General features: G+C 44.5%; 5 protein-coding genes and 1 long non-coding RNA gene across 10 annotated transcripts; 4 read left to right on the top strand and 2 right to left on the bottom strand.

Annotated features, from left to right (window-relative positions):
- The first annotated feature begins 1,238 nt into the window (after positions 1–1,238).
- Positions 1,239–12,379, top strand: LOC111082939 (probable chitinase 10). Of its 2 annotated transcripts, none has more exons than XM_022379191.2 (8): positions 1,239–1,322; positions 4,329–4,387; positions 4,458–8,249; positions 8,313–8,498; positions 8,556–8,835; positions 8,898–10,481; positions 10,547–10,727; positions 10,791–12,379. In XM_022379191.2, exons 2-8 carry the CDS (start codon positions 4,355–4,357, stop codon positions 12,178–12,180), a joined length of 7,446 nt encoding a protein of 2,481 aa, XP_022234883.2. In that variant the 5' UTR covers positions 1,239–1,322; positions 4,329–4,354; the 3' UTR covers positions 12,181–12,379. The 2 variants fall into 2 exon arrangements, with proteins under 2 accessions (XP_022234883.2, XP_041448246.1); XM_041592312.1 differs by lacking the exon at positions 1,239–1,322 and adding an exon at positions 3,593–3,611.
- A 182-nt stretch (positions 12,380–12,561) lies between these two features.
- On the top strand, positions 12,562–13,246 carry LOC111082942 (C-type lectin 37Da-like). Its single transcript, XM_022379195.1, has 2 exons — positions 12,562–12,672; positions 12,733–13,246. Exons 1-2 carry the CDS (start codon positions 12,585–12,587, stop codon positions 13,185–13,187), a joined length of 543 nt encoding a protein of 180 aa, XP_022234887.1. The 5' UTR covers positions 12,562–12,584; the 3' UTR covers positions 13,188–13,246.
- A 645-nt stretch (positions 13,247–13,891) lies between these two features.
- Positions 13,892–15,667, top strand: LOC121403958 (C-type lectin 37Da-like). Its single transcript, XM_041592414.1, has 2 exons — positions 13,892–13,917; positions 14,930–15,667. The coding sequence occupies exons 1-2, from the start codon at positions 13,892–13,894 to the stop codon at positions 15,405–15,407; spliced, it is 504 nt and encodes a 167-aa protein (XP_041448348.1). The 3' UTR covers positions 15,408–15,667.
- A 479-nt stretch (positions 15,668–16,146) lies between these two features.
- Positions 16,147–25,978, top strand: LOC111082908 (transmembrane protein 65). Of its 4 annotated transcripts, XM_022379151.2 has the most exons (6): positions 16,153–16,736; positions 24,781–24,906; positions 25,048–25,089; positions 25,161–25,228; positions 25,285–25,488; positions 25,552–25,978. In XM_022379151.2, the coding sequence occupies exons 1-6, from the start codon at positions 16,433–16,435 to the stop codon at positions 25,702–25,704; spliced, it is 897 nt and encodes a 298-aa protein (XP_022234843.2). In that variant the 5' UTR covers positions 16,153–16,432; the 3' UTR covers positions 25,705–25,978. The 4 variants fall into 4 exon arrangements, with proteins under 4 accessions (XP_022234846.2, XP_022234843.2, XP_022234844.2 ...); XM_022379152.2 differs by lacking the exon at positions 24,781–24,906; XM_022379153.2 differs by lacking the exon at positions 16,153–16,736 and having other exon boundaries at positions 24,789–24,937.
- Positions 16,742–17,374, bottom strand: LOC111082909 (general odorant-binding protein 28a). Its single transcript, XM_022379155.2, has one exon. It carries the CDS (start codon positions 17,303–17,305, stop codon positions 16,874–16,876), a length of 432 nt encoding a protein of 143 aa, XP_022234847.1. The 5' UTR covers positions 17,306–17,374; the 3' UTR covers positions 16,742–16,873.
- A 352-nt stretch (positions 25,979–26,330) lies between the features above and the next one.
- Positions 26,331–27,093, bottom strand: LOC121403971. The gene is made up of 3 exons (XR_005967608.1): positions 26,833–27,093; positions 26,622–26,770; positions 26,331–26,570 (listed from the first exon to the last, which is right to left on the bottom strand). It is a non-coding gene; the product is annotated as an uncharacterized LOC121403971 (long non-coding RNA).
- Between the last annotated feature and the right edge of the window lie 797 nt (positions 27,094–27,890).

The following is a 27,890-nucleotide window of genomic DNA, read 5'->3' as shown; positions in this document are numbered from 1 at the left end:
CACCATGCGATAGCTATTGTGTTGTATCGATGAATATCGATAGATGGTGCGGTGGTAGGCGTTAGGAGATTTTATGTGGGATTTTAAGAGAGCGCGAGCTCCTCAAAGTTTAGCGGTTATTTAAATGTCGCATGTTGGGAAGTTTTTTATTTTTCTAATAATATAAAATTGGCTACGGCTTTAAATATGTAGTTCAACCATTTCTTGATTATCAATAGATTATAATGAAATAGTAGCAATGCCTTGCAAAATGCAAAATAATAAACAATTCCTGGAAATTTGGAAGATTCAAAATTTTAAAATATATATCCACAGTAGGGAACTTTCAATTTTCAATAATAAGACTCTATAAATCAAAAGTTGATTTTTTCATTTTAGTAAAATACTCTATATAAAAATCTTCATAAAATCTTTAAGCTGTAATCTTTCATTTAATTTAAAAAATATAAACACTCCTTATACAGTTACAAGGAAATGCCCCCTGAAATCAAAACAAATTAAGGAACCTCCTATCTTCAATACTCCCCAATTAACCGCCTCTTTTTAGCACTTCAGCATCCATTAATCATCCCGACTGCAGCAACTCCTGCCATTAACAAAGCCGGCCAGAACACTGCCATTATGCAAATATTTCAAAGCATATTAATTAGACTTCTACGCATCAGCATCTCATGCCATCCCATCCCAAAGAAATGGACCCGTTTTACGGCTACGTGGGCGTTGACATCGGAAGCTCCTCCGTTTGCCGGTGTTGCGCGCAGATTTTTGTTTTTATTTCAATATTCTCACATAAACAAGAAAAAAAGGCCGCAAGAACAGGTAATATGCTGAGATTTGCATTCTGTCTGCATAAATTATAAGGAGTAAAGATAGTTCTTTGGGATACCCTAACTAATCGGATTATAATTTCACTTAATTGCTCCGAAAAAAAAAATATATATTATTTTTGCAATAAAAAAGCAATTTGTGGGATACATTTTTATGGCAGCTCTTTATTATTTTAAGCACTTTTTAATCCCCCCCACTTTATGGCTAGCAATATTCCCGTTTCAAAGAGCATACAGGCAACGCTTTGGGGCTAGACAAAGCTCCACCTTTCATCTTTCTTTTACAAAACTTTAGAACGTTCTTTTGGCGACGTTCGTTTCTTTTTTCTTTGCGTTCAATCGAGTATAAATAGGAGCCTCCACAGGCCGGTTCGCCAACAGTTTGATGGCGTCCGCGCATGCGTGAACGTTGAACGCGAAACGAAACGAATCGAATCGAGTGAAGGAATAAAGAAGTTTCGGATTACCCATTGGATTACCATTTTAAAGAACTGAGTGAGTGGGAGGAGTGCAGTGTTCTGAATGGGGCACACTTTCTTTCTAGAATTTGTGTCGCCAGTTTTAACGAAAAAAAAAAAACAGATTTTACTGTTTTAAATTAATTTTATAATGTACGAATGCATACAGTACAGTGATGTGTCCAGTGGTTGATGGATTGAGTGAGTCGTGCGGTTGTACGTGAAGTGCATGGGAAATTTTAGTTGAAACAGAGAACCCAAAGAACTTTATGTATTTTTAATAGTGCCACAAAACTCCAGACGAGTCTGTCTGCATGTATCGTATATATACGAGTATATATACTACTCGTTCCAGTGTGAATATATCCCCAAAGTCTCGGCGACTTCTCATACAGAATTCAAAATCTTCCACGCTGGCAAAAAATATATTTTTCTAAGACCAGAACAGAACACCTTTCCCCTTACACTCCCACGAAGAAAGCTGCCAGCCAAAAAAAAAACCGGACACACATTGCGCAATCCCATGGAGCATCCAAGGAGCATTCCAGGGAGAAGAGAGAAAGATCTCTGGATCTTGGTCTTGGCGTTCAATGAACTCCCAGAACCTGAACCGTTCCGCTGCAGGCGCTTCCCCAAGAGAAAGAGTTTTATCCCCAAGATTTGTTATCCCCAAAAACTTGTCCAACGTCTTTTTGCTTTTTACACATATTTTTTCTGCTGTCGTTGGTTACATTTCTTTATACATAATTACCATAAAATCGGCGATGTTACGTATCGTTTTTTGGGGACCACCGAAAAGAATAACATCAAAATACGAAAACCGGTTAAGATCGTTAAGCTCTTAACCCAATTCTAAGGCCATTTGCATATCAGTCGAAAGAAGAAAAGAAATTGGCAAAAACAGAGCACCTTTCGGCACGGCATGGAGTGGGGGAGTGGGAAAAAGGGAAAGGGGCTTGGCACCCGACGACAGATAATAAATCAATGGCCAGAAGGCAAAGAAATAGATAATTTGGCAGAACTGGGCCATAGATGATTATGAATTCCATGTGGATTTAATGCCTGTTAGTGGAAAAAGGCCGCAGGGTGACAATTTCGAACGTAATTAACCTGAAAAACGAAAAATATTGTGAATATAAGGCATATAAGGCATAGCCGATTTGCACGTACCCTAATCAATATTATGCAAGGGATTAAATATAATAAATAAATAAAAATCACTTACATTCTTTTTTACACGATATCCACCGCGGAAATTATAATGTCATTTCATGTTAATTAAATATCCATTCCTTCCAATCACATGTTCTTTTAGAATTATGTCTCCTTAATATTACACTCGTTCCTACATATTTCAGTCACTATTTCACTTCCTTTGCTCTCCGCTTTCAATGGCAAATTCTAAGCATGCCAGAGGATTTTAATAAGCTAATATGATGTCAATTTGTCTTTAAAATAGCCATAATTCCCGCTACCCTCTATTTTACAATTTATCCCGCAGTTGCCAATTGAAACACGATAGATCTAGTGAGTAAAATAGCTAATTTGGCAACACTGATTCTAAGCCAAATAACGGATCTTCTGCTCTTTGCGCAGTGATGACACCTGGTTCAATTATAACCACACATTTTTCTTCAGTGATGACACCTGGTTCAATTTTAACCACACATTTTTCTTCAGTGATGACACCTGGTTCAATTTTAACCACACATTATGTGGAGGACTCTGGAGACTCTGGAGACAGATCTGAAGAGGCCGGAGGAGGTACGCCGATGCTTTGCGCACACAAAAAGGACAAACGCAATTGAAATGTTTTTAACAAGTGATTTAAGCTTTTAGTTTTGGCAAGCACTGGCGAAGGGTGTGTATAGGTATACCCGTGATGGCAGCACATGTGCGACAGCAAGTATGGACGTTTATTTTACTAGTAATTGAGGTTATGTTTTTGCAGCCATTTGTTGAAGAACAAAAACACTCAACTTAAGCCGCAATTCCGTATTGTTTATTAATATTGCACACACCGCGCGGATAATTAACACTTTTCACACAAAAACTACATTGAATATCGGGACCGATTTAATTTTTGGCAGCAATTTTTCGCCGGCATTTGAGCTGCAGACGCGCGCGTGTTGATTTTACTCCTAGCCTCTCTCCCGCTCTCTACTGTCCGCCGTTCCATTCCATTCGTATTGACTTCCAAAGACTGGAAGGAAACAGTTATTATTGTGAATTTATTGTGATATACATACATATGTATAGTTACATATATCATGTTTTGAGTAATTATTGGATTAACACTTGGAACTTCCCACTACCGTTCTCTGGGGTAAAAAATACAAACATTTGAATTTAATCATCGCTGTTTAATATTCACAATATAATATTCACAAAGCCAAACCGCATAAACCACAAGTAAATTTATAATCTTTCGGCACTTTCAATCGAATTAGTTTAATTGTTTTGCACAATAAACAGAACAATGACCAATTTTGCCGGCATTAAAGATGTCACGGCCACAAAAGAACCAGTTTAAATGTTTACTTTCATGCGAATTTATAACCATTTGACAAGCGGTGGGAAAGTTATTTAGATTTTGATAACAAACAAAAAGCAAGCGCAAAATCTTCAAGGTTCTGCTAGATTTAGGACGTGCCCAGCCTATAGGCAATTAATATAATCAATTGACTTACAGGCTACACAAAACTAACAACAAAAGGCATTTCAATAAGTTCCGGGGCGGCGCGCATTTACTTCCCAATTCGTCAGCCAAGAACGTACGTGGAGACCCCCTAACTTCATTTGTATGTATGCCATGCCCCAGCCCATGAGTCGTCGTGATATGAGAGGACACCTCAAGCAGACGTGACAATGTAGGGTAGGGTGTGCTTCATGCTTCATGCCTCTATAAATCATACAGGGAAGAGTGCAGCAGGCAGCTACCAAAAATAAAGCATGAATATGTATGGGATATACAGAAATTCAGAATGATTAAGCTGCAGTGAACTCCAACTCCAACTATATTATCCATTTCCTTTCTTTGCAGCCTGACTGGCAGCAGATTCCAAGAAGATGCGTAGGCCCACTACGCTTTGCAGGCTGCTGGTGCGTCCATCTCTTAAAATAATTCCTAAAACCACATAATCAAAAATCCATTCTCCCATCCTCCTTCCAGCTCCTGTGGCTCTGTGCCGTGTCCGCCAATGGCCACATACGCATCGAGGCCCCGGAAGTGCATGTGGCGCCCAGCTATAAGCCGGCATTCGTTCGCTCTGCCGTAGAGAGCATGCCCCTGGAGGATGATGGCGGCGCACTGAGTCGTTTCAGCGTCAGACCCTCATTTGGCGACAGCTTTCTGCCGCTGCGCAGCGCCGTGGAGAGTGTGCCCACAGTTAACGAGAAGAATGTGGCACAGCTAAGGGAATCCTCGCCGTTGCGTTCCTTTGTCAGGGACTCCGTTGAGGCGCCCCCAAGTGACGAGGAAGACGACTTTGAGGAAGCAATCAATTTTCAGAGCTATGTGCGGGATATCGATGTGGGAGAGGAGCTACAGCCAGAAAAGCTCACGCAATTGGTGGAACCGGATCCCTGGACGGTGTCGGATAAATACGCGGCCTTCATAGCTCCAGGCACCACAGATGACTATCATCCACAGCCCTATAGGGCGGGTTCGGCACATCAGGAGCTCCTCAAGACGGTGGACATTGAAGAGCACCTCCTGAAGACCGTGAACATTGAGCAATTGGAGCATATTGATGAGCTCGATCCGTATAGGGAGCCCCAGTCCTATGGCGCACTAGCACAGGCCAATCTGGAGGAGCAGGAACCCGCCTATGGGGCACTGGCGCAACTCAAGGCAGCCGACAAGAAGAAAAACTACAATTCAGCACCCAAGGTGCTGTGCTACATGTCCAATTGGGCCTTCTACCGCAAGGCTGATGGGCACTTTGCACCCGAACAGATCGATCCGCGGCTGTGCTCTGCGCTCATCTACTCCTTTGCCTCGCTGGATCCGGACCATTTGACCATAAGGGAGTTTGATCCTTGGGTGGACATTGAGAATCAGTATTACAAGCGGATCACCTCTCTGGGCGTACCCGTGCTGATTGCCATGGGCGGTTGGACGGACTCCAGTGGCGATAAGTACTCCCGTTTGGTCAGCGATGACATCAAGCGGAAGGTCTTTGCCTCCAGTGTGACGGGTTTCCTGCAGCGACATGGCTTCAGTGGCCTGCATCTCGATTGGAATTATCCCAAGTGCTGGCAGAGCGACTGCTCCAAGGGACCAGCGAGCGATAAACCGAATCTCACCAAGCTCCTGAGGGAACTGCGAACGGAGTTCCAGCGCGTCAACCCCAAACTTCAGCTGGGTGTGGCCATATCTGGCTATAAGGAGATCATCACAGAGGCCTACGAGCTGTCTGCCCTGTCGGACATTGTGGACTACATGACGGTGATGACGTACGACTATCATGGCGCCTGGGAGGGACAGACCGGTCATGTGAGTCCGCTCTATGGCCAGAGCACGGATAAATATCCGCAGTACAACACGGACTACACCATGCAGCTGCTCGTCAAGATGGGCGCCCGTCGGGAGAAGCTCATACTGGGCATTCCCTTCTACGGCCAGAGCTTTACCCTGGGAAGAACTCAACAAAAGCTGGTGGGCGAAGGCGTGACGGCCACAGGACCCGGCGAGGCAGGAGAGCTAACCAAACAGCCGGGCATGCTGGCCTACTACGAGATTTGTCAGCGCATTCGCAAGTCCAAGTGGCTGACGGGCAGGGATGCGAACAGGAGATCCGGTCCCTATGCCATGATGAAGGATCAGTGGGTGGGCTACGAGGATCCGGCCAGTGTGGAGGCCAAGGCCCGATATGCGGCCAACAATGACTTTGCGGGTGTGGCCGCCTGGACGGTGGACTTGGATGATTTCCAGAATCGTTGCTGCAGTGAATCGTACCCTCTGCTGAAGGCCATCAATCGGGCATTGGGTCGTCTGAATACAGAGCCCCCAACGCGCGCCAACTGCGAACGTCCGCCGGCAGCGGTGACACCTCTGCCGCCTCAAATGACGACCATAAGCAGCGATGGATCGGCCGGATCCGGGCAGAATCATCAGCATACGACAGCCTGGCCCAGCTGGGAGGCAAGCAGCACCACACAGAAGCCCAGGCCAAGCACAAGTTCGACCAGACCGCCCACTACCACGACCAAGAGACCCAAAAGTACCACCACAGCAAGCACTACCACCTCCTGGTGGAGTTCTACAACTACAAGACGTCCCAGTAAGCCCACACGAACCACCGCCAGACCCGCACACACCACAATACCCGCTGCTGCTGTCATCTATCCCGTGGTACAGCCTTCGAACTGCGCCGCAGGAGAGTTCTATGCGGATGCGAAGAACTGCAATGCCTACTACCACTGCATCATTGCGGGGGAACTGCGGCAGCAGTTCTGTCCCGGTGGCCTGCATTGGAACAACGACGCGAAGGGCTGTGACTGGCCAGCCTCTGCGCAATGTTCGGTGAAGCGGGAGACGAGCACGGCAAGGCCGCCACCTCCGCAGCCTACCACAGCGAGACCTCAGGCCACTTCTACGTCGAAGAAACCCAGAAAGACCACAACCAGTGCCAAGCCCACGCGGAAAACCACAAAGTCTCCGCAGCAGCAGGCGGCAGTGGAAGGCAGCACCACGCGGAGACCACCCGCCGTGGCTGGAAGCACCACCAAGCGACCACATCGCACCACAAGACGCCCCAGACCTCCTATGTCGGCGCGCTGCAACGAGGGGGAGTACTACACGCACAAGAACTGCGGCAAGTACTACATCTGCATCAATGGTGCGTTGGTGCCCAGCGAATGCGGCGGAGATCTCCACTGGGACGGCCTACGAAAGATCTGCGATTGGCCGCAGAATGTGCAGTGTGTGACGAGCAAAAAGTATCTGAGAATCACACAATCGACGCGTAGCAGCGAAGAGGATCCCTGCAATGGCGAGGAGCGAGTGCCCTATCCGGGAGACTGCTCCAAGTATCTGTTTTGCCTGTGGAATCGCCTGCAGGCAGCCGACTGTGCACCGGGTTTGCACTACAATGAAGCTCTAGGTAACTGCGATTGGCCAGCAGCTGCCAAATGCAATCAGAATGGCGGCAGTGGTCCATCCAGCGGAGGGTCTGGCACCAAACCGAAGCCGCCGGCAGCAGCCAAGCCTGCGCCCACCACAAAGAAACCCACAACCACGGCACGACCCACTTATCCCACGGAGAAGCCTCTGCTGGAGCCACTGGATGGCTACTACAAGGTCGTTTGCTATTTCACGAACTGGGCGTGGTACCGCAAGGGCCTGGGCCGCTATACGCCCGACGATATCAACACGGATCTGTGCACCCATGTGGTCTATGGATTTGCAGTGCTGGACTACTCCGAGCTGACGCTGCGCACCCACGACTCCTGGGCGGACATTGACAACAACTTCTATACGCGTGTCAGCGGCCTCAAGAGCAAGGGCATCAAGGTGAGCCTCGCTCTGGGCGGCTGGAACGACTCGCAGGGCGATAAATACAGTCGCCTGGTGCGGAGTCCCTCGGCACGTGCCAGATTCACACGGCATGCGCTCGACTTCATTGAAAAGTATGGCTTTGAGGGCTTGGATCTCGACTGGGAGTATCCCGTGTGCTGGCAGACCGAATGCAGCAAAGGATTCGCCGAAGAAAAGGAAGGATTCACCGCCTGGGTGCGTGAGCTGTCGGAGGCATTCAAACCACGCGGGCTGCTACTCTCCACAGCCGTGTCGCCCAGCAAAAAGATCATCGATGCGGGCTACGATGTGCCCGAGCTGTCGCGCTACTTCGATTGGATTGCCGTGATGACCTACGACTTCCATGGACAGTGGGACAAGAAGACAGGCCATGTGGCGCCACTGTATCATCATCCAGATGATGATTTCGATTACTTCAATGCGGTGGGTATTACAGCAGGAGAATTTCTATTGATTTTCTATTAAAATTTTCCTTTTTTCTCTTAGAACTATTCCCTCAACTACTGGATTGAAAAGGGAGCTCCTTCCCGAAAGATAGTGATGGGCATGCCTCTATACGGCCAATCCTTTACCCTGGAGAATGCCAACAATAACGGGCTGAATGCCAAGGCACCAGGACCCGGCCAGGCAGGCGAATTCACCAAAGCTGCAGGCTTTTTGGCCTACTACGAGGTGCGTCTTGGATTACCTTAGGCATAAAGCAAACTCACTCCATTGTTCCGCCACTAGATTTGCGATCGTGTGAAGCATCAAGGCTGGGAGGTTATCCAGGATGAACGTGGCCGCATGGGTCCCTATGCGCGCAAGGGCACCCAATGGGTGTCCTATGACGATCCGGAGATGATTCGTAAGAAGTCCCAGCTGGTTAGAGCCCTGGACTTGGGCGGCGGCATGGTGTGGGCACTCGATTTGGATGACTTCCGTAATCGTTGCGGCGAGGGAGTGCATCCGTTGCTAAGGGAAATCCATGATGTCCTCAAGGATCCACCCAGTGGCTATGAGCCAGCGCGTGAGTTTGGCCTTAAAGTCATTTAGTTTTCGTTTGAAAATGCCAAGAATTCTGCTTTGTAGCGGGATTGAACCCTGTGGAACCAGAATCTGTGGAAGAACAGGCCATTTCGGAGGAGGCAGGCACTGCATCTGTGGAGAATGAAACAGGAGGAGGCTCACAGGAAGCAGCAGCAGCAGCAGCAGGAGGGGAAACATCTCAAGAAACAGCAGCAGAAGGAGGAGCCTCTCAGGAAGCAGCAGCAGCAGGAGGAGAAACCTCTCAGGAAGCAGCAGCAGCAGCTGAGGGAGAAGCAACCTCAGGAGAAGATGAAAACGAAGGCGAAGCCGTGGAAGTGGAGGCAGCAGAGCCAGAGCACTCATCCTCCCAAGAGTCCAGCAACGAGGCAGGCGGCTCCTCAGAGTCCTCACAGGAAAACGAAGTCGATCCCAACGAAGACATCGAAGAGGGTGACTTTGAAATGGAAACGGAAACGGCAGCCCCAGGAGACTTCAAGGTCGTCTGCTACTTCACCAATTGGGCCTGGTACCGTCAGGGCGGTGGCAAGTTCCTACCCGAGGACATCGATGCGGATCTGTGCACCCACATTGTCTATGGATTTGCGGTCCTGAATCGCGATAAGCTGACAATACAGCCGCACGATTCGTGGGCGGATCTGGACAACAAGTTCTACGAGCGTGTGGTGGCCTACCGGAAGAAGGGCGTCAAGGTCACCGTGGCCATTGGCGGCTGGAACGATTCCGCGGGCGACAAGTATGCGCGTCTGGTGCGGAGTGCCCAGGCACGAGCGAGATTCATTCGCCATGTGATGGACTTTATCGAGCAATACGGCTTTGATGGCCTGGATCTGGACTGGGAGTATCCGGTGTGCTGGCAGGTGGACTGCAAGAAGGGCACTGCGGATGAGAAGCAAGGATTCAGTGATTTGGTGAGGGAATTATCGCTGGCATTCAGGCCCAAGGGTCTGCTGCTGTCTGCTGCCGTGTCGCCCAACAAGAAGGTCATCGATGCGGGCTACGATGTGCCCGAGCTGTCGCGCTACTTCGATTGGATCGCTGTGATGGCCTACGACTACCATGGACAGTGGGACAAGCAAACGGGACATGTGGCGCCCATGTACGAGCATCCCGATGGCACCGCCACCTTCAATGCCAACTTCTCCATCAACTATTGGCTGGAGAGTGGCGCCGATCGGCGGAAACTCATCATGGGCATGCCCATGTACGGCCAGTCCTTCTCTCTGGCCCAGTCGAACGATCATCAGTTGAATGCGCCCACCTATGGCGGTGGCGAGGCGGGAGAGGCCACCAGAGCACGTGGATTCCTTGCCTACTACGAGATCTGCACGTACATCCGACAGCGTGGCTGGAATGTGGTCAGAGATGCCAGAGGCAGAATGGGTCCCTTTGCCTATCTCAGGGATCAATGGGTGTCCTTTGACGATGCGCCAATGATCCGCCACAAGAGCGAGTATGTGAAGGCCATGGGCCTGGGCGGTGCCATGATTTGGGCACTCGATTTGGATGATTTCAAAAACGATTGCGGCTGTGAATCGTATCCCTTGCTGAAGACCATTAATCGTGTGCTGCGTGGCTACGGGGGACCGCATCCCAAGTGTTTGCTGGAGAAGAGTGAGAAAACTATGAGTAAGTGCTGGCATATAGCCTATATCTAAGGATCTTTAATGTATTTTGGACTGTTATTGTTTTAGTTTCTGGCGATAAAGTGTCCCCCAAGCCCACCATCAACACGAGTGCCGCTCCTCTGATAGAAACCACTGGAGCAGCCGCTGCTGGGCAGCCAATCGACTGCAAAGGCAGGAATTACTTGGCCCATGAGCGAGACTGCAATAAGTATTACATTTGCCAATACGGAGAGCTTGTAGAGCAGCGGTAGGTCACTCAGAATAATAGCTTTATATGCCCCTTTGTTCATGCTAAATGTCTTGTTTATAGCTGCCCAGCGGGTCTCCATTGGAATGAAAACTACTGCGACTGGCCCAACAATGCCAAGTGCTCAGTGCGCGCGGATCAAACCACTCAGGCACCGGCCGTACATCGACCAAAACCCACTAGCAGCAGCTCCACCACAGTCGCTCCTGCTGCAGCTCCGAAACCCACCAAGAAACCATTTACGCCACCCAATAAGAAGCCCATTTCGAGGCCCAAGCCGACACCTTCACCGCCCCTGGGCAGTGGGGAGGACTACAAGGTCGTCTGCTACTTCACCAATTGGGCGTGGTATCGGCCCGGCCAGGGCAAGTACGTGCCCGAGGATATCGACGCCAATCTGTGCACCCACATTGTCTATGGCTTTGCGGTGCTGAACAGCAATTCGCTGACCATCAAGACGCACGATTCGTGGGCGGACATCGACAATAGGTTCTACGAGCGCGTGGTGGAGTACAAGCAGAGGGGTATCCGTGTAACCGTGGCCATTGGTGGATGGAATGATTCACTGGGCAGCAAATATGCCCGTCTGGTGCTCGATCCACAGGCGCGGGCCCGCTTCATCGAGAGTGTCCTGCAGTTTGTGGAGAAGTACGGCTTTGAGGGACTGGACCTCGATTGGGAGTATCCCGTGTGCTGGCAGGTGGACTGCGCCAAGGGATCGCCCGCTGAGAAGCAGGGATTTGCGGCATTGGTGAGGGAACTCTCGGATGCCTTCCGGCCCAAAGGATTGCTTCTGTCTGCCGCTGTGTCGCCCAGTAAGATGGTCATCGATGCGGGCTACGATGTGCCCCAGCTGTCGCGTTACTTCGATTGGATCGCCGTGATGACGTACGACTTCCATGGGCACTGGGACAAGCAGACAGGCCATGTGGCGCCACTGTACTATGTGGAGGGCGATGCCAATCCCTACTTTAATGGAAACTTTAGCATTCACTACTGGCTGGATCAGGGCACACCCGCGAGCAAGCTGATCATGGGCATGCCCCTCTATGGCCAATCCTTTTCGCTCACCGACCAGAAGCATCGCTCGCTGAACGACAAGACCGCGGGACCCGGACAAGCGGGCACCTACACCCGTGCTGGCGGATTCCTGGCCTACTACGAGATCTGCGAGAAGGTCAGCAACGGCGGCTGGACTGTGGTCAGGGATGAGGAGGGTCGCATCGGACCGTATGCCTACAGTGGCAATCAGTGGGTCTCCTACGACGATGTGGCGGACATTCGACGCAAGGCGCAGTTCGTGCGGAGTCTGAAACTTGGCGGCGGCATGGTCTGGGCCCTGGATCTGGACGACTTCCACGGTCGTTGCGGCTGTGGCAAGCATCCGCTGCTGCGCACCCTCAACCAGGAGCTGCGCGGCATACCCGGACAGCGGGCCAACGATTGCACATAACAATAATTTCCGGAATATAAATAAGTGATCATATCTCGTACGCCACGCCACGCGCCACACCCCAAACACCCATTGCTGCTGACTGGGCTCGCAATCTATTGTCAAGATTTTTGCCATTTAGTTGTATAAGCACGAATCCAAACCAATCCCCCCTCCCCCCTATAAACTGATATTTTATTCTACAAAAGTCGTATTATTTATTTCGATTATTACCAAAGGCATAAAGAGGTTTTAGTGTGCAGAGACAACGCCATAGAGATAAAGAATATCTTGCCATGTACACACAGCTCTTGAGCCTGAACAATGTCATTTATAGCAGCTCACAATATTTGATATGTTTGATAAGTCTTTTCTTTTCAGTATAAAATGGAAAACTACAAAATCCAACTCATAGTCTTGGCAAAATGCTTCTCGGCTGCACTGGACTCGTCGCCTGCTTGGGCTTTCTTTCCCTGTGTGGAGCGTATAAAGTGACACCAATTGTTGCGGATGGTAAGATCCTCGGAATTCACTAACCAACACCTTTATCTAATTCTCTGAATTCTCCTTTAGGATTGCCTGGATTATCGAATATTACCACAGAACCATTTGTGAAGATCGGCAATGGCTACTATTATATTGAGAGTACCCTGAACAAGAACTGGTTTGATGCCTTTGAGTCGTGTCGACGCATGAGTGCCGATTTGATTTCATTTGAAAGCCTCGAAGAATGGGATTTGATCAATGATTATATCGTAGAACGGAAAATCAATGGCGCATATTGGACCTCAGGCAATGATTTTGCGTACCAGGGTAAACATGTATGGCACTCAACAGGAGAGCCCGTCACACTGAACATCTGGAATGCGGGGGACCCAAATAATCACGGCGGAAACGAGCACTGCGATGAATTTTGGTATGCGACTAATGTCAAGCACAATGTACTGAATGACAAGCAATGCTCTGTCCAGAGCCACTATATATGCGAGGCACCTCAGCCAAAGACAGCATCGTTTATTATATGGTAGTATAGTAATCCCTTTGATAACATTCTAAAGAGAATATAAATCGAGCATTTCAATTCAGACTTTGAAGGAATTATTCTTGTTGAGTATATCTACGTATATATACATTGTACAGCAAGGCGCTGTGTTTCTCCATCGCTCAGTCAAGACGTCTCTATTGTTTTTCATTTGTGGCACCTGAGATCAGAGTGAATATGGATGCATGTACTTTGTAAAAAAAAAGATGTTGATTTTTAATTAAAATCAATCAAATATTGGCAACAGATATTTGTGTCGCAATATTCTAGGTACAAGCAGGTAGCTGTATTTTGTCGTACTTCCCAATACATCGTCAATCTGATAAGATTGCTTTGTCTGTTGGGGTATAAATGGGAGATGAACCGTAAAGAGGCATCATAAAGTCTTTGCAAAATGCTTCTGACATACACTGGACTCGTCGCCTGATTGGGCTTTCTATCCCTGTGTGGAGCGTATAAAGTGACACCAATTGTTACTGATGGTGAGATCTTCGGAATTAACTAACCAACACTTTATCTAATTCTTTGATTTCTCCTTTAGGATTGCCTGATACCGCGAACACCTCGACAGCACCATTTGTAAAGATCGGCAATGGTTTTTATTACATCGAGAGTCAGCTAAAAAAGAACTGGTATGACTCTTACGAATCTTGTCGTCGGATGGGCGCTGCATTAATTTCATTTGAGACCATGGAGGAATACGATTTGGTCAATAAGTATTTAAGGGACATGAAAATTGAGTATTTGTATTGGACCTCAGGGACCGACTCCGCGAAACAAGGCAAACATGTTTGGCATTCGACTGGGAATGACGTGGCATTGGATATCTGGCATCCAAGTCAGCCTGATAATAATGGGGGTGAGCACTGCGACGAAATGGGATGGAAAGATCAAAAGATGGCATACACTGGATTGAATGATGCGCAATGCAGTTGGGCAAAACGCTATATTTGTGAGGCACCCCAGCCAAAGACAGCTTCGTTTATTATATGGTGAAATTAGTGAAGGATTTTTAAGTTCAAATATAAATTGATTGAAATAAAATTTAATTCCTTCCCCGCTAACTTATTGTATTAGAGTCTTTGATTGAATCATATTCCTTCGAAAATAGTTTTTTCTTTCAGAATACAGAACACGACATTTGCAGGTCGAAGAAGAGCTTTACCCTCTTGTAAATTTGTTTCTTATTCATTCTATTTACATTCAGCTATCACCGACAAGACAAGGCAATTGTTCAATCACCCATAAACGGGAGGTCTAATAGAGCAAACTAACTTCTGGACAATTAAGAACTCGCTTTCTCCAGTGAGCCCTTATTGATAAGATTAATTGAGATTGTTTTGGTGTATAAAAAGCGTTTACACTAAGTACGGAGAAGCTCCGCGTAATACGAGTACCAAATGAAATCGACTGATAAGTTTTCTCAAGTGATTGATGCTTCAAATATTTATCTGTAATGACTATGTTAACAATTATATATAAGCTGCCCTTCTTCATAAGATAGCTTAGATTGTTTTGTGGTATAAAAGAGTTCACTCTGAGATTTATCGGCACTGTCAACGCAAAATGTATCGAAAATACACTGGAGTATTGGCCCTATTGGGCTTGCTCGCCCTATCTGGAGGTTATAATATAACTTCCAAAGTTATGGACGGTAAGACTATATCCTTACAGAAAGTCTTAAAGCAAATTCTCTCCTCCCCACAACTAATTTTTTTTCTTTTTAAGAGTGCCTGAATCCCTGAACATAAGTATTGCGCCATTTATTAAAATCGGAAATGGTTACTACTATATTGAAACGAGGCTAGAAAAGAACTGGTTTGATGCCTATGAGACGTGTCGCCGCATAAATGCCGACCTGATTGCATTCGAGACCATCGAGGAATGGGACTTTGTCAATCAGTATCTCATAAAAATGAACATCGCTTATGTATACTGGACCGCAGGCAATGACTTGGGCAATGAGGGGAAACATAATTGGTTCTCAACTGGCAAGCCCCTGACATTGGATATCTGGTATCCAACGGAGCCAAATAATTATGATGGAATAGAGCATTGCGACTTATTTGGTGATAGACGGGGCAGTAACGCAAGTTACAATGATTTAAATGCCAGGCCTTGCATCATGCAGAGGCACTATATTTGTGAAGCACCTCAGCCAAAAACAGCATCGTTTATTATATGGTTAAACTTTCAAATGTCTTAAAAATATAAATAATTTGTTGCTTTTCCATCAAAATTTTACTTTTTAATGAATAATAATTAACAATTTCCCAGTAAGCTCTATTGGCATTTTCAAACTCCCGCTCTTATTTAAAAAGTGACCAGTCGTTGCCATGACATGTCAACCTCATTGGCCCAATACACCATGCGTAACATAATAAAATTCGACAGCTTCGCACAAAAGTATCGATACATATTGTTTTAAAGTATAGAGTATCACATCCCTAGTTTGCCTAATCAGATGTTTGCTACCCTCTCCACGAACAGAGTTGTTAGATTTAACAACTAGTTTGAACCTTATTATATAAACAATCCAATGAAGAAGACCTCTGAAAACTAGCCAATCTTGTAGAAAATTTATGTATCTATCGGATAAAATTATTTGTTTAAGCCTGAGAGGGCCAACTAGCTCGTAATATTAAACTGAATATCAAAATTATGAAATACGATTTCAATCAATACAATAGAACGTTAACCCATTGTCGACCAGGGGGGTATTGAATATTTCCACGAAATTTATATAACTTTAACATATTTTCCGCATTACAGGTGAAAGATGTCGGTGGTCATTTTTGTTTTGTAAGTAAAGAGGAGGATGGAGCTACACGGAGCCGTTACAAACAGTATTATTTTCAGCGGTTTAACAAAGGGTGCTCAACATTTTAAATAGAGGGGTGCTTAGTGGGTTAAGTCTCGTTGGATCGCCTGACTGCCTGGCTCCAATGGCTCCCCTTTTTTGGCCGTATCGTTATCACAGTCGCAAAAAACACGGAAAACGCGGAAGACTAGTGTGGAAATATTTTCTGAATTCAGAAAAAAACCGTCTGTGCGTGCGTGCTTTGTGTGTTTGTGTTGGTGTGTGCGTGTGTCGTGGCAAAGTTTCTGTTTTTGTTTATACTCCCACGCCGCTCTCACTTACTTGTGACGTCACAACAACGATTCGATCATCTTTCCGTTGATAATTGTGTAATAGTTTATTAATATAAAAAATAGAAAAACACTGTGAATATGCGACGACAATGTCAGGCTGCATTAAGGCACCTGGTGCGTCACTGCCAGGCGACAGCAGCGCCCACAACGATAACAACGACAACAACGACAATGGGAGCCCGCAGATTCTGCCTGCTCCAAGAGACGCCCCTGCTCCAAAAGACGCCCCTGCTGACCCACAGACGGTACTCAAAGTTCAGCACCCACCTAAGCGAGGAGCGGGCCATGGAATTGCTGTGCAATTTGGATGAGGAGGAGCGCCACAATCTGCGCGACGCCATGGGCAAAATAGCTGCCGACAAGGAGAAGAAGATGTACGAGAGTAAGTGCTTTGCTTTTTAAAACGCCATCATTTACTATGTCTCCAAGAATTACATTAAACTTAAACAGATTTTCTCGTGGAGTGGCCACTCCGGGTACGGGTCTTCAAGTCCGGTTCCATCATTTTGCAGGGTTCCTTTACATCAAGCCATGCTTGATGGCCTCGCTCTTGAAGCAGGCGCCATAGGCTTCGGCAGCCTCGCAATGGTCAGGGGCCACATTGATGGCCGCACAGATATCACCAATCTCCATGGCAATCTTTAGCTTGGCAGGATCGTTGCCGGTGTACTGCTTGGCCTTCTCGTGTCCGGCGGCAGTGTCCAGCTTTCCGTTGCCATCGAGCAGACCAAACTTCTTCATCACACAGGCACGCAGGCACTTGCCCTCGTAGGTGGTGGCCGGCTGTTTCTTGACCAGATCCTGCAGATCAGTGTCTTTGGCGCCCACCTCGCCCAGACAGCCCTCCGCGGCCTCCATCATCTTGGCCATGGCCTCCTTCTCGTCAAAGCCGCGCACCAGAACGGCGCCCAGGAGCACCACAACGAGCAGAGAGCACACAAAGCGAGCCATATTTGTTTGCTACTATTTTGATATTTAGATGTTATCCCAATGAATCGAATCACAAACTGATTTATCTCCAAAGATATGGCCCACATTTATATACCAGTTGCGGGAGATTCGCTCAGCTGTGAAATGATATACCATGTCGTTTAACAAAACTTTACAATGTCCCCACACACAGCTAATTGCCCAAATCGCAATTGTTATTATTTAGATTTTGTCCAGCTCTATACGAGTATACGAGTACTATTTGAATATTTGCCAGTTTGTTAAGCTGTAAGCAATAACTGAAACACACACCAGCCACCGCCCCCATCCGACACGCAGGTCTGGTCTCCACAGAAATAGTACTCTCCCAAACAATCAAAATAGACAAAAAGGGGCTCCCAATGTCATCTCATCATGACGCGAGAGTTTTTCTACCGACGGTCGGAAGGCTCAATCGCCGTTCCTTCTATCTGGGTGTCCTGCCAGTCCTCTGGACTGTGTGCGTACGTGACCAAGGTCCTTTCTTGTTCCAGAAATCACCACAGATTTGCCATTTCCCATTCGCCCTTCCTGCGTTTGAATGGAAGCAGTTTCTGGTCCTATTATTTTGGCCTTCCTTTTTTGGCACTACGTGCAACATGTGTATTTTTTGGATAGAAAAATCCATCCCCACGTGCGGCTGTTCATCATTCAGTTAGGCGCCAAGCCACACAAATTGCATTTGACAGATATCACTAGCAAAAACCATTCCCAACTCTTCGTATTTTTGTTTCTGGCAGCATTACCCCTCATATCTGAATGGTTTTGGGTAGATGGGTGGATAAAACGTTTATGTATCTAACAAAAAAAAAAACCTATTACCCTTTAAATTGTGGATACCCAAGCTCTAAATAGAGCCATTTTTTAAGGAGTAAAAACTACCCGATTGAAATAATTCTAGGAAATGTAATAGATACAAATTCAATCTATAACTCAGGCGTAGTATTCATACCACAGCGTTTTTTTCGCTCCAGCATATATTAAATACATCAAAAAATAAACAAAACCATTTTAGAATTTACCAGTTTGCAGGCGGAAAAAACTGGTTGTTTGACAAACAAACACAATATTTGCTTTAGCCTTTGCTCCGCTCGGTTTGCTTCGAATTTAAATGAAAATTAAAACAGAATATTCTCTAACGCTGCCTGCAGCAAAAGTCGCTGGCGCTGTCCAGAAAAAACAAACTCTTTAAATATGTGCATTTATTTACGCAGTAAAAGCAAAACAGAAAGCAAACGCAATGCCCCTGGATTTAGTTTCGTTTGAAATTTTTCGCTGCTCATTAAAATTTGAGCAGCAACCGTCGGACCCTAGAGAGCTTTTCGAGCAAACAAAAAAAAAAGAGCAGCAGCAGCAGGAACAACTTTTACTGCTTTCTCGATGGTCTTGTTGCAAGTTGCTTTTAATTGAATATGAAATAATGTACATGTAGCATTAGATACACTTTCAGACCGTCAAAGTGGGTTTATATAGAATAGAGAGTATCATGTGCCTCGTAAAAAAGTTCCCACTGGAATCTGTATGATAAATTAACTAAATTTCTATATAGTTTAGCAGGCAAAGTGTTGTAGATACGTCCTGTTTATGTTTCAATTTTCGTACATCACTCTGCTCGTTGAACCTCGTTGCTCGTTGGAGAGACATTCCAGTCCATAACTTTAAAATTCTTGTTGAATTATCTGTCTTTTATTTGTAAGATAGAACAGCTACCTTAAAGACTAACTTTCCTTTAGATATATTCAATGAAAAGCCACGCCTTTACTGATTAAGAACTAACCTTCCCATATTTAAAATACCCTGCACCTCCTGCCAGAGTTAAACAAAAACTTTTGCACACTGCAAACTTTCTGATTAGTTTTTCCGCAACCTCTGGCAAAATGTCGCTGGTTCTGATGTTGTCACAGCGAAAATGTTGGGTGAAAATGCCTTGGACTTAAACAGTCGCCAACGGTTGGTCGTTCAAAAGGCTCAGAGGCGTCTGTTGACGGCATTGTCTTAACTAATCAGTGAAAGCACTTCGTGGTTTGCTCACGTAACGCCTGTCGCCTTGCGGCAAATGCAGATAAGAACTCGTTGACGGTGATTTAGTGGATGCCGGGCAGAATGTTGAACAAATGTTTAGACACCAAAGACACCAAGACACCAGCAGCACGTGCTTGAGAGATAGCCGAAAAACTTTAAAGGTGATTAGAGGGATTTTTGGGTGGGAGTTAGTTATTAAGGGAAATTTATGTGCTTAAAGGAATAGTCTTTGAAGGCTTTGGAGTGCTAAAATTTACATTTTTGGATTGCCCGTGCTGTCCTTTCAGTTATGGAAAATGTGTCCTCATGGAACAGGAATATTAGAGGATTTGCATATTCATAAAAATCATAAATTCCAATGATGCACAAGCTAAAAGTGCCAAAGAGAATGCCTGATAATCCCGTTTACAGTTGTTGGACTGCTTCCAAAATTAAAAATGCATGCGCACGTCTGCTATAAGTATTATATATACCTAAATCATCTGAGTCACTAAATTCATATCTGTCAATCTTTCTTTATTTAAACGCTAGTTGTATGAGTACTGACGCATCTTGTGCGGCCATTAATTTCTAACGTCAGAACCACTATTACCTGAACACTATATCTACAATATATATGTATGTACTATCAAAGTTTCGCCTGCAAATGGTACTTGTAGAAATAGACGCGTTGAGTGCCCTCCCCTTGAAACTTTTTAACGAATCAACAGAAACGGAAAAACTTTCGTTGTCTTCAGTTTGGTGTCTAAACGGCCACTTAACTTAGTTTTGGAGTACAAGAAAATACTACAATTTCTAGGGAATTAACTAAGCAGAAAACGTAGAAACAATTCTACAAGAAAGATAGATAAACAGAAACGATTGTAATAGAAAGAAAAAATAACCAGAAACGATTGTAATGGCAAGGAAAAGCATAAGAAAACACACCATTTATTTCCTGTTGCTTTCTGCCCACGAACCACAAAGTTTGCTCCCTTTTTTGGGGGAATGGGGGTGTCAAAAGGGAAGGTTTTTATGACCTAATGGCCAAGCAAGGCAGGCCATAAAGCTCGAATCACTTGTACTAGCCCAAGTTAATGAAATTAGCGGTTCGCTAGGCACACTCCACTGCTAAAGGAAGCCCCGCACAAAAGTTCCACGCCACAGGCTTCCAACTCTTGAAAGTCGAACAATTTGTTTGGCATTGGGGTGGGTCGTTGGCTGAATGGGGGTGGGTCGTTGTGCTCCAACCCCCCATTGCCCAAGGTTCTGTAAGCATTAAATGATGTTCATTGTGTGGCTGCGGCTGTGGCTGTATGGCGAAAAGTCATGAGGCTTGACAGGCAGTGGGAAGTGCCTTTTGGGTAGAGAACATATTCTATTAAATCCCGATTTGACCCAATTTTGTGGCACAGCACAGCACGGAATCTCAGTGCTTCAATCTCTGAAAATTCGTTCCACTTTATAACAATTACCCTGTCGCACGTCGCACATCGCACATCGCATGCTCTGAACAAAATGGATTGGCTATAAATTTGAAAGCCAAAGCCATCGGATAAAAAACTTTCCACTGAAAAATCAATACTGAAAAATCATGGCAATTTCAATTTAAAACGGGGTGAATTATCCGTGAATAAACTGCAGCTTAATGTGCTGTATCCTTTAGCCAAACTGCAGGTTAATTCCAGTGCATTCAGGTGCAATTTATCTTCTAAATAAAACCTGACAGCGCGTAGCTGTGTACACATACGAGTAGCTACAGTAATTTGATTCAATGTGTGAGGCAATTTCTTTGAAGCACGTGCCAACACGCCTGGCAGCGAGTCCTGCCGTGTAGTAATCTCTGGCCTCTTCAGAAGCAACAGCTGCTCCTGCTCCTACTGCTGCTGTGTATCCTCTAATCGGGATACCCAAAGGAAATTGCTTTCTGCTTGTGTTTTTTCGGGTCATAAAACAAAGAAAATCGTTAGTCAGAGAGAGAGCACAGGACACACACAGAAAGGTGCGGCAGCAATAAAAATGAAAACCGGGCGTTTAAAGCTCTCCCAGATGCCTGGGATGCCTGGGATTCTGTGGACCCCTGGATGGGGTGGTTGGGCTGTGGGGGAGGAGGCTGCACACACAACTAAATACAGCGGATATATACACAAACCATGCTCTTTGACAAGGCTGCCTGTTTTGTGTGTGGGCTTCCTTCAGCTTGAGAGCTTCGGGGTTTTATTTCTTCTCTGATTGTAACACATTGTGGTAGCAGGATTAGCTGGCTATACTATGTATTTTTAAAGGCAGTAACGCGTTAGCTGAAACGGGAAAAGAACCTGGACTTGAAGTAGAAGTTGTTTCAGTTATATTCTCAGTTAATTCAAGCATCAATTCCACAGCAACTGAATTGCTTTTGGAAAGCAAATGCGTACAGCTAAATGTCGTTGCTAATTTTATACTTTCTGAAGTATTCTTAGTTGCTTAACATAACTAACTATATTGTCTTTTTCTCGTTATGAGTACCTACCAAAAACCAAATTCTAGTCTCAACATTTGACCTCAAAGTGGCTCCTTTTTCACACCAGATGACCTGATAAAAGGCAAGCAAATATGAGAGATGTGTTGATATGGTTTTTGCAATTTAAATGCAAAGTAAGTGTTATGCAAATTGTAAAGGAGAATACTCCACCACAGCTCCACTCCACCCCACTCTAAAGACATACATATGTATGTACTGTGTGGGGATACGAACATATATTTTCCTTATACACATACGCATTCCATTCTTGCTCCAGTCTCTTGATGATGGGATGCTTCTGCTCTTGATGATGGCATGGTCCTGCTGCTGTCTCTTTATGGTGTGATGCTCTTGCTTCTGCTTCTCCTCTGGCCGTGAACTGCCTCGAATCTCGTTCACAGCAGCAACAGATACTCAAGAGCACACACATCGTACCTTATACTCGTATATAAAATCCTGTGCGCACACGTACCGCCCAAGTGGGTGAGGAAGGGGACGTGACTTCCTGTTGCTTTCTTTATGGGTTGGTCGGTTGGGTGGTTGGGTGGTGGTGGTGGCTACCCCTCCTCAGTCGATGAGAAAATTGCTCAGCCAACATGGCACCCCGTTTATCTTTTGTGGCCCCCATAAACGTGAACAAATCTAAGGGGAAGTATTTCTTTTTTTATACCCTGCCAGAGGTAGATTGTAAAGAGAACCGCCAATGCCATAAGCTATATATAAATTTTTGTTCAGGATTATGTGGAGAATCGATATGTACCTTTTCCTGTCTGTTTCTAGCTATTCAGCAATTTCTTTGGAGCTTCTCGAGATACATAAATAATATTCCAAGCGAAAGAGTATAAAAACTTCTGCAAAATTAACTTTTTATGAAGTTTTTTCCTTATTTTTGTATTCTCCTGAAAAAGGTGGAACTTTTGCTCTTGACTTGAAAGTACTTGAATATTATATCTGGAATTGAATTTCAAAGAGACAGCCAAGCAGCATGCAGCCACTCTCTGAGAGAATTCTTTGATTATTGAGATAAAGTCGCGTGCCAAAGAAACGCGAAGCCAAAGGCACTTCAATTGGAATACAGAGAAAAATCACAACCAGACCCCAACCAAATAGGATAGGTGTCCCTCAGTGAGTGTGCCACCGAATGTGGCAAGGTCAGGATTGCTCCCGAAGGCTTTCCTTAGGATTTTATGACATGATTTAAGCGACCCGACTGGGAATTCTTATGTTAAACAGTTTGCGGGTCAAGGGAGGAGGCAAGAGCAAGAGATGGCATAATTACCCAGCTTATGGCCGCCAGTGTCACCAGTGAATGCCAAGCATATAATTTATATCATGCTCGTACGAGTGTATATGCTCATGTGTGACACTGTCTGACAAATTGCGCCCTTGCGGCCGCTGCTTCTGCGGGTATTATTTGCGGTTCAGTAGATTGCTCAGAGTCCGCTCAGAGTCATGGGTGGAATAATTAATTGGGAAGCCTGCTGATGATGATGATCAACTAATGATTTTATGGCGTATCCTAATTATGGCAGAACCCTCCACTTTTTGTAGAAGAAGGAACCCCATTAACAGGGATTCTGTCAGGATAAAGCCATTGACTTTCGTCCTTCAAATGTAATTAGTTGGTATATTCCTAGTCCCGGCGCGCGAATGCGTTGCCGCCAACTAAATTCCGCTAAAACAAGCGTAAAATGGTCCTATTAACAGGCCTTTAGCACACAGCCAGCGCACACGCACATCACATCGCATCACATCATGTGTGCACGGGCGCGTTGAAAGGCGTGAAAGTGTGCAACAGAAAAACTATGGGGAAGGCGACTACTGGTAGATACGAGTATCGGGATACCCAGTAGTAAAATGTACATACATTTTGTAGCGAAAATTATCTAAAGGGAAGAGACGAGAGGGAAGATATGTCAGTTCTATGAACAAAATATTCCCTTGAAACGTATCATAGCTATGAACATATGTAATTAATTCCACAAAATATCAAATCAGCCCTATATCTGCAGAATTGTGGATAAAACAGCATTTAATCATAATAGTTTAACAGATTAAAAAATTACAGTACTAGAAATTCATACTGAAATTTAATTCTTGAGTTATTAGTGCATTAAAAATTTGTATCTTATTTTATGTTTTACGGAATTATTCAAAATATAACACAAATGCAAAGACAAATATTTTCCAGAAACATACACTTAAAATACTGCAAATCTGTAATGGTACATCTTATAGTCTCCTTTAGTTGGGCTTTTATTTGCTTTCTTGGATGTACATATCTCCACAAATACAAAGAATACGAGTATACCTTCGGCTCCACGATTGCCAGGGTAGAATGATGATGCGAGAAAACTATTCGCAAACACACACAAACACTTACGTGTATACACCATAGAGGAGCTGTTATATGTGAACGTTTTCATAAACCACATGCACATGCACAACAGCAAGGTCATAGTGCATTCAATTTGCATTTTATGTGGCTTAAATGCGGGTCGTAAATAGCCAAGAGCGGAAAACTAAAGAGTCAGGGAGATGAAAGGGGAAAACCCGCTTCGTTATTAAAATATTTGATAAGCGGAAATAAGCTGCAGGGATCCGTAAATAAACAACCAACTACAATTTCCTATTTCCTATATTCTATTAAACATTCTATTCTATTCTAATCTATTCTATCTATAAGCATGCAGCAGACATACATAATTTAGTTTATGTTTAAGTCATCGAACATTTACAATTACTGCAATTAATATATTCTTTTTTTCATATTTACATCGCCTCTTGATTTTGAACCATTCGCTCTACACAACAAACAACTCTGTACCCGAACACTGGAAACACTCAACCAATCCTGCTTGCCTGCCCCTCCACACTTTGTTCACACACACACACTCTCTGTCCACACACACCTGATAAATACATGTGTACGAACGACCCCACCCGCATTCTGTAGGCCATCTGGCTGTTGGCAGTTGGCGGACACGCTTTGGACGGCTCTCGAATAAACCATCATTGGGCCAGGTGGATCCTTCCGGCTCTTTTTGTGCCGTTCCCGATGAATGGCTGCAAAAGAAATTGGGTAAAGCATCAATCAGCTACTAACCAAAAAGGTGTCCTGTCCCATTCCCAGAAGATTCGACTGCAAGTCGACTAACCGACTTAACGTTTTCTTTCTGTACTAGAGATTAATGTATTTTTCTTTCATTTCTCTCATTCGCAGTTGAATCGGCAACGCCACCCACCGCAGGACAATTGTACAGCAGTAAGTATTGGGTATATGCATGTACATTTCGACATTGATTAAAGCCCTATAAATGTGTCTGCTCCTTGCAGTTTTCTTTGTGAATGCTGTGCCATTTGTAGCCTTTGGTTTCCTGGATAATTTCATCATGATCGAGGCTGTAAGTTTGTCTTTGAATAAATAGCCGAAATAAATGCTAACGATTCTCGATTGCAGGGTGAATACATTGAGGTGTATATGGGCCATTTCATTACACTCTCCACAATGGCTGCTGCGGGCCTGGGGAATACCATTAGCGATATAATGGGCATCACCATGGCCACGTATGTGGAGCACGGCTGTCAGATATTGGGCCTCAAGCAGCCACAAATGGCGCCAGCGCAATTTGAGCTCAAGTCCAGCAAGCGAGCCTCCAGTGTTGTAAGTTAACAATGAACACCCTCAAAGGAACATTCAATAATAATAATAATTCAATTATTTCAGGGTCGTATTGTGGGCATCACGGTCGGCTGTTTGCTGGGCATGTGCCCCTTGTGGTTTATGGACGAGAATAAGGAAGCGGCAGGCACACAAGCACCTGTGGCTGTACCCGTGGTTCCAGCCGACACAGAAGAGTCAAAAGTTGTACTTAATTAGCTTAATGTTACGCTGGTCAATTAGTGATGCTGTTTTGTCTTTATTATGTTTAATTTATTATTACCATCTGATGATTTTATTTCGATATTTTGATATTAGACTTAAATTGCCAGCTGATTGATTTGCTTTACACGTCTACGTCCTGGCATTTCCTTCAACGAACAGACAACAGATTGTATTTCCATCGAAAGGGAGCCCCAGTTGCAATGCATAAACGAACTAATGAGACACTCAATGTACCTACTAATCTATTAAAGTTCATCCTAGTTCATAATCTACATGTATACTCTTTTATAGCAAACAAAACTTAGGCTTTAGAACATGTACATTTTCCCGCACTGACTCTGCTCTGACTGCAACTAAAATTGGTTTAGATAGAGCATTAATACTCTCTATAATAAGCTCTGAATACTTAAGTTTTGTGTACCTTGCAGAGGGTTTTATATTCTAGAAACCTTAAGATGTAATCAAAAGCCATTTCTATCCGTCTGTCTGTTTACCACACGATAAACTAATCAATTTCTTCTATAATCCTGCCAAAAGAAGTCAAAATCGGTTTACTATATCATTAAGCAATTGTTTTTAACTCTAAAACCCAATTATCTGCTTAGGTAATACTACAATCTTCGGCTCTCGAAGCTAACCTTTCTTTCTTGTATTTGTTTGTATATGTTTTTGGTTTCCTTTACAAGCTAACGAATACCTATAAGTATTTCGTACTTAGATACATATAAAATATATATTAGAATATTGTATTGTAGCTGTAAATGGTCCAAATGGAATCAAAAAAGTCATTTTTTGTAGAGAAATTAGCAAATGGCAAGCACAAATTAGACAAACAAATTGTAGAACCCATTGGGTATGTGCTGTAAAGGAAAAAGTATCAGTACTCGTATTTATAGAACAGAAAAACTCACGTAGAAACTGCTTTGACTGTCCTTTCCACTAAGCCACACTGAAAAGTGTCTAAGAAAATAGTTTATGAGCCTGCGTCCTGTATTTATCTATTGAAATAAATCTCTGTCCATCCAGAAGATTATTCCAAAAAGAAAAAAGCCGTTGTCCTCTCAGATCAGACAAGAAATGGTAGAGTTATGTATAAGGAAAAGTGTAAGATCAAATGCCTACCGAATTTCTCATATTTAAAAATAACTATAAAAGTGCATTATCCTTATTATCCTTGATGCCAATCTGGGTTAAAACGATCGGGGCATTCTTCATATCACGAGGACACATATAACGTCCTGATCGGAGGAGAACTAAACAAAATCCGCAATTTGAATTTCGCGCACGGGTTCGGTTATTGGATATTAGCCAAGTTTTTAACCCAAAATAACCAAAAATAATGTTAAACTTATTTGTTGAAAAAATACCATATGAAAATTACAAAAATTTTACTTGACAAACAGAAAAAAAATACTGCAAAAAAAACGTACACCATAAAAACAAAAAACGTTTAGCATTTTTTGGTTATTTTGGGTTAAAAAACCATGGCATACTTTTGGGGTTGGCTTCATTTAAAAAGTATAGCATTCTTTCAGGCTGGTCTATTCGGCCTATCTATTACAAAATAGCGTGTAACAAGTATATCCTTGCAGTCCTGAGATCCTTGATGGATTTAAAAAATAAAGGAGGCCCTTCCACCCACGAGGACATGTATCACGTCTGGATCGGACGAGAAATGGCAGAGATGTAGAAATTTAGGCCTTAATCTTTGATGTCCTTGATGCGAAACTGATTGCAAACGATCGGGAAGATTCTCCTGATCACGAAAAGCTGTCGCCCGCCCAAATCGAACGACAAATAGCCGAGATATAGCGTCACAACAAAAATACTGGTTTTTTATTCCTGACGCTATATCTCTGCCAAATAAGGGCAGATCCTTGAAGGACCTACTCTCCCAGGATCGTGAGGATCCACACTGTCCATCGGCATCCAAAAAAAGGAGATCCGAGGAATACTGGTTTTCGCAAAAAGCATGATGTAACCATCATCATTTTCGCGAAAACCAGTATTTGCCGAATGTCCTTTCTTTTGATGCCAATCGATGAAATGGGCTGTCCTGATTACAAAAACACATGCCACGCCCAGATCTGCCCTTATTTGGCCGAGATATAGCTTGATTAAAAAAAACCAGTATTTTAAATATTTGGCAGCCAAAACTTTGGGACGCTATATCTCAGCCA

The sequence above is a fragment of the Drosophila obscura genome, unplaced genomic scaffold (assembly GCF_018151105.1).
Source record: "Drosophila obscura isolate BZ-5 IFL unplaced genomic scaffold, ASM1815110v1 contig_179, whole genome shotgun sequence".
In the NCBI taxonomy this organism is placed as follows: domain Eukaryota; kingdom Metazoa; phylum Arthropoda; class Insecta; order Diptera; family Drosophilidae; genus Drosophila; species Drosophila obscura.
The sequence above is the reverse complement of the archived record's forward strand: the minus strand, read 5'-3'. Positions and strand labels throughout refer to the sequence as shown.

Excerpts from the sequence above, each read along its gene's own strand:
- LOC111082939 (XM_022379191.2), top strand. The coding sequence starts at position 4,355 with ATGCGTAGGCCCACTACGCTTTGCAGGCTGCTG. Across the intron at positions 8,836-8,897 it reads CAGTGGCTATGAGCCAGCGC|CGGGATTGAACCCTGTGGAA; the intron begins GTGAGTTTGGCC and ends TCTGCTTTGTAG. Across the intron at positions 10,482-10,546 it reads GAAGAGTGAGAAAACTATGA|TTTCTGGCGATAAAGTGTCC; the intron begins GTAAGTGCTGGC and ends TTATTGTTTTAG.
- LOC111082942 (XM_022379195.1), top strand. The coding sequence starts at position 12,585 with ATGCTTCTCGGCTGCACTGGACTCGTCGCCTGCTTGGGCTTTCTTTCC. Across the intron at positions 12,673-12,732 it reads GACACCAATTGTTGCGGATG|GATTGCCTGGATTATCGAAT; the intron begins GTAAGATCCTCG and ends ATTCTCCTTTAG.
- LOC121403958 (XM_041592414.1), top strand. The coding sequence starts at position 13,892 with ATGGAGGAATACGATTTGGTCAATAA. Across the intron at positions 13,918-14,929 it reads GAATACGATTTGGTCAATAA|AGTGCCTGAATCCCTGAACA; the intron begins GTATTTAAGGGA and ends TTTCTTTTTAAG.
- LOC111082909 (XM_022379155.2), bottom strand. The coding sequence starts at position 17,305 with ATGGCTCGCTTTGTGTGCTCTCTGCTCGTTGTGGTGCTCCTGGGCGCC.
- LOC111082908 (XM_022379151.2), top strand. The coding sequence starts at position 16,433 with ATGCGACGACAATGTCAGGCTGCATTAAGGCACCTGGTGCGTCACTGC. Across the intron at positions 16,737-24,780 it reads GGAGAAGAAGATGTACGAGA|GCCATCTGGCTGTTGGCAGT; the intron begins GTAAGTGCTTTG and ends CGCATTCTGTAG. Across the intron at positions 25,489-25,551 it reads GCAAGCGAGCCTCCAGTGTT|GGTCGTATTGTGGGCATCAC; the intron begins GTAAGTTAACAA and ends CAATTATTTCAG.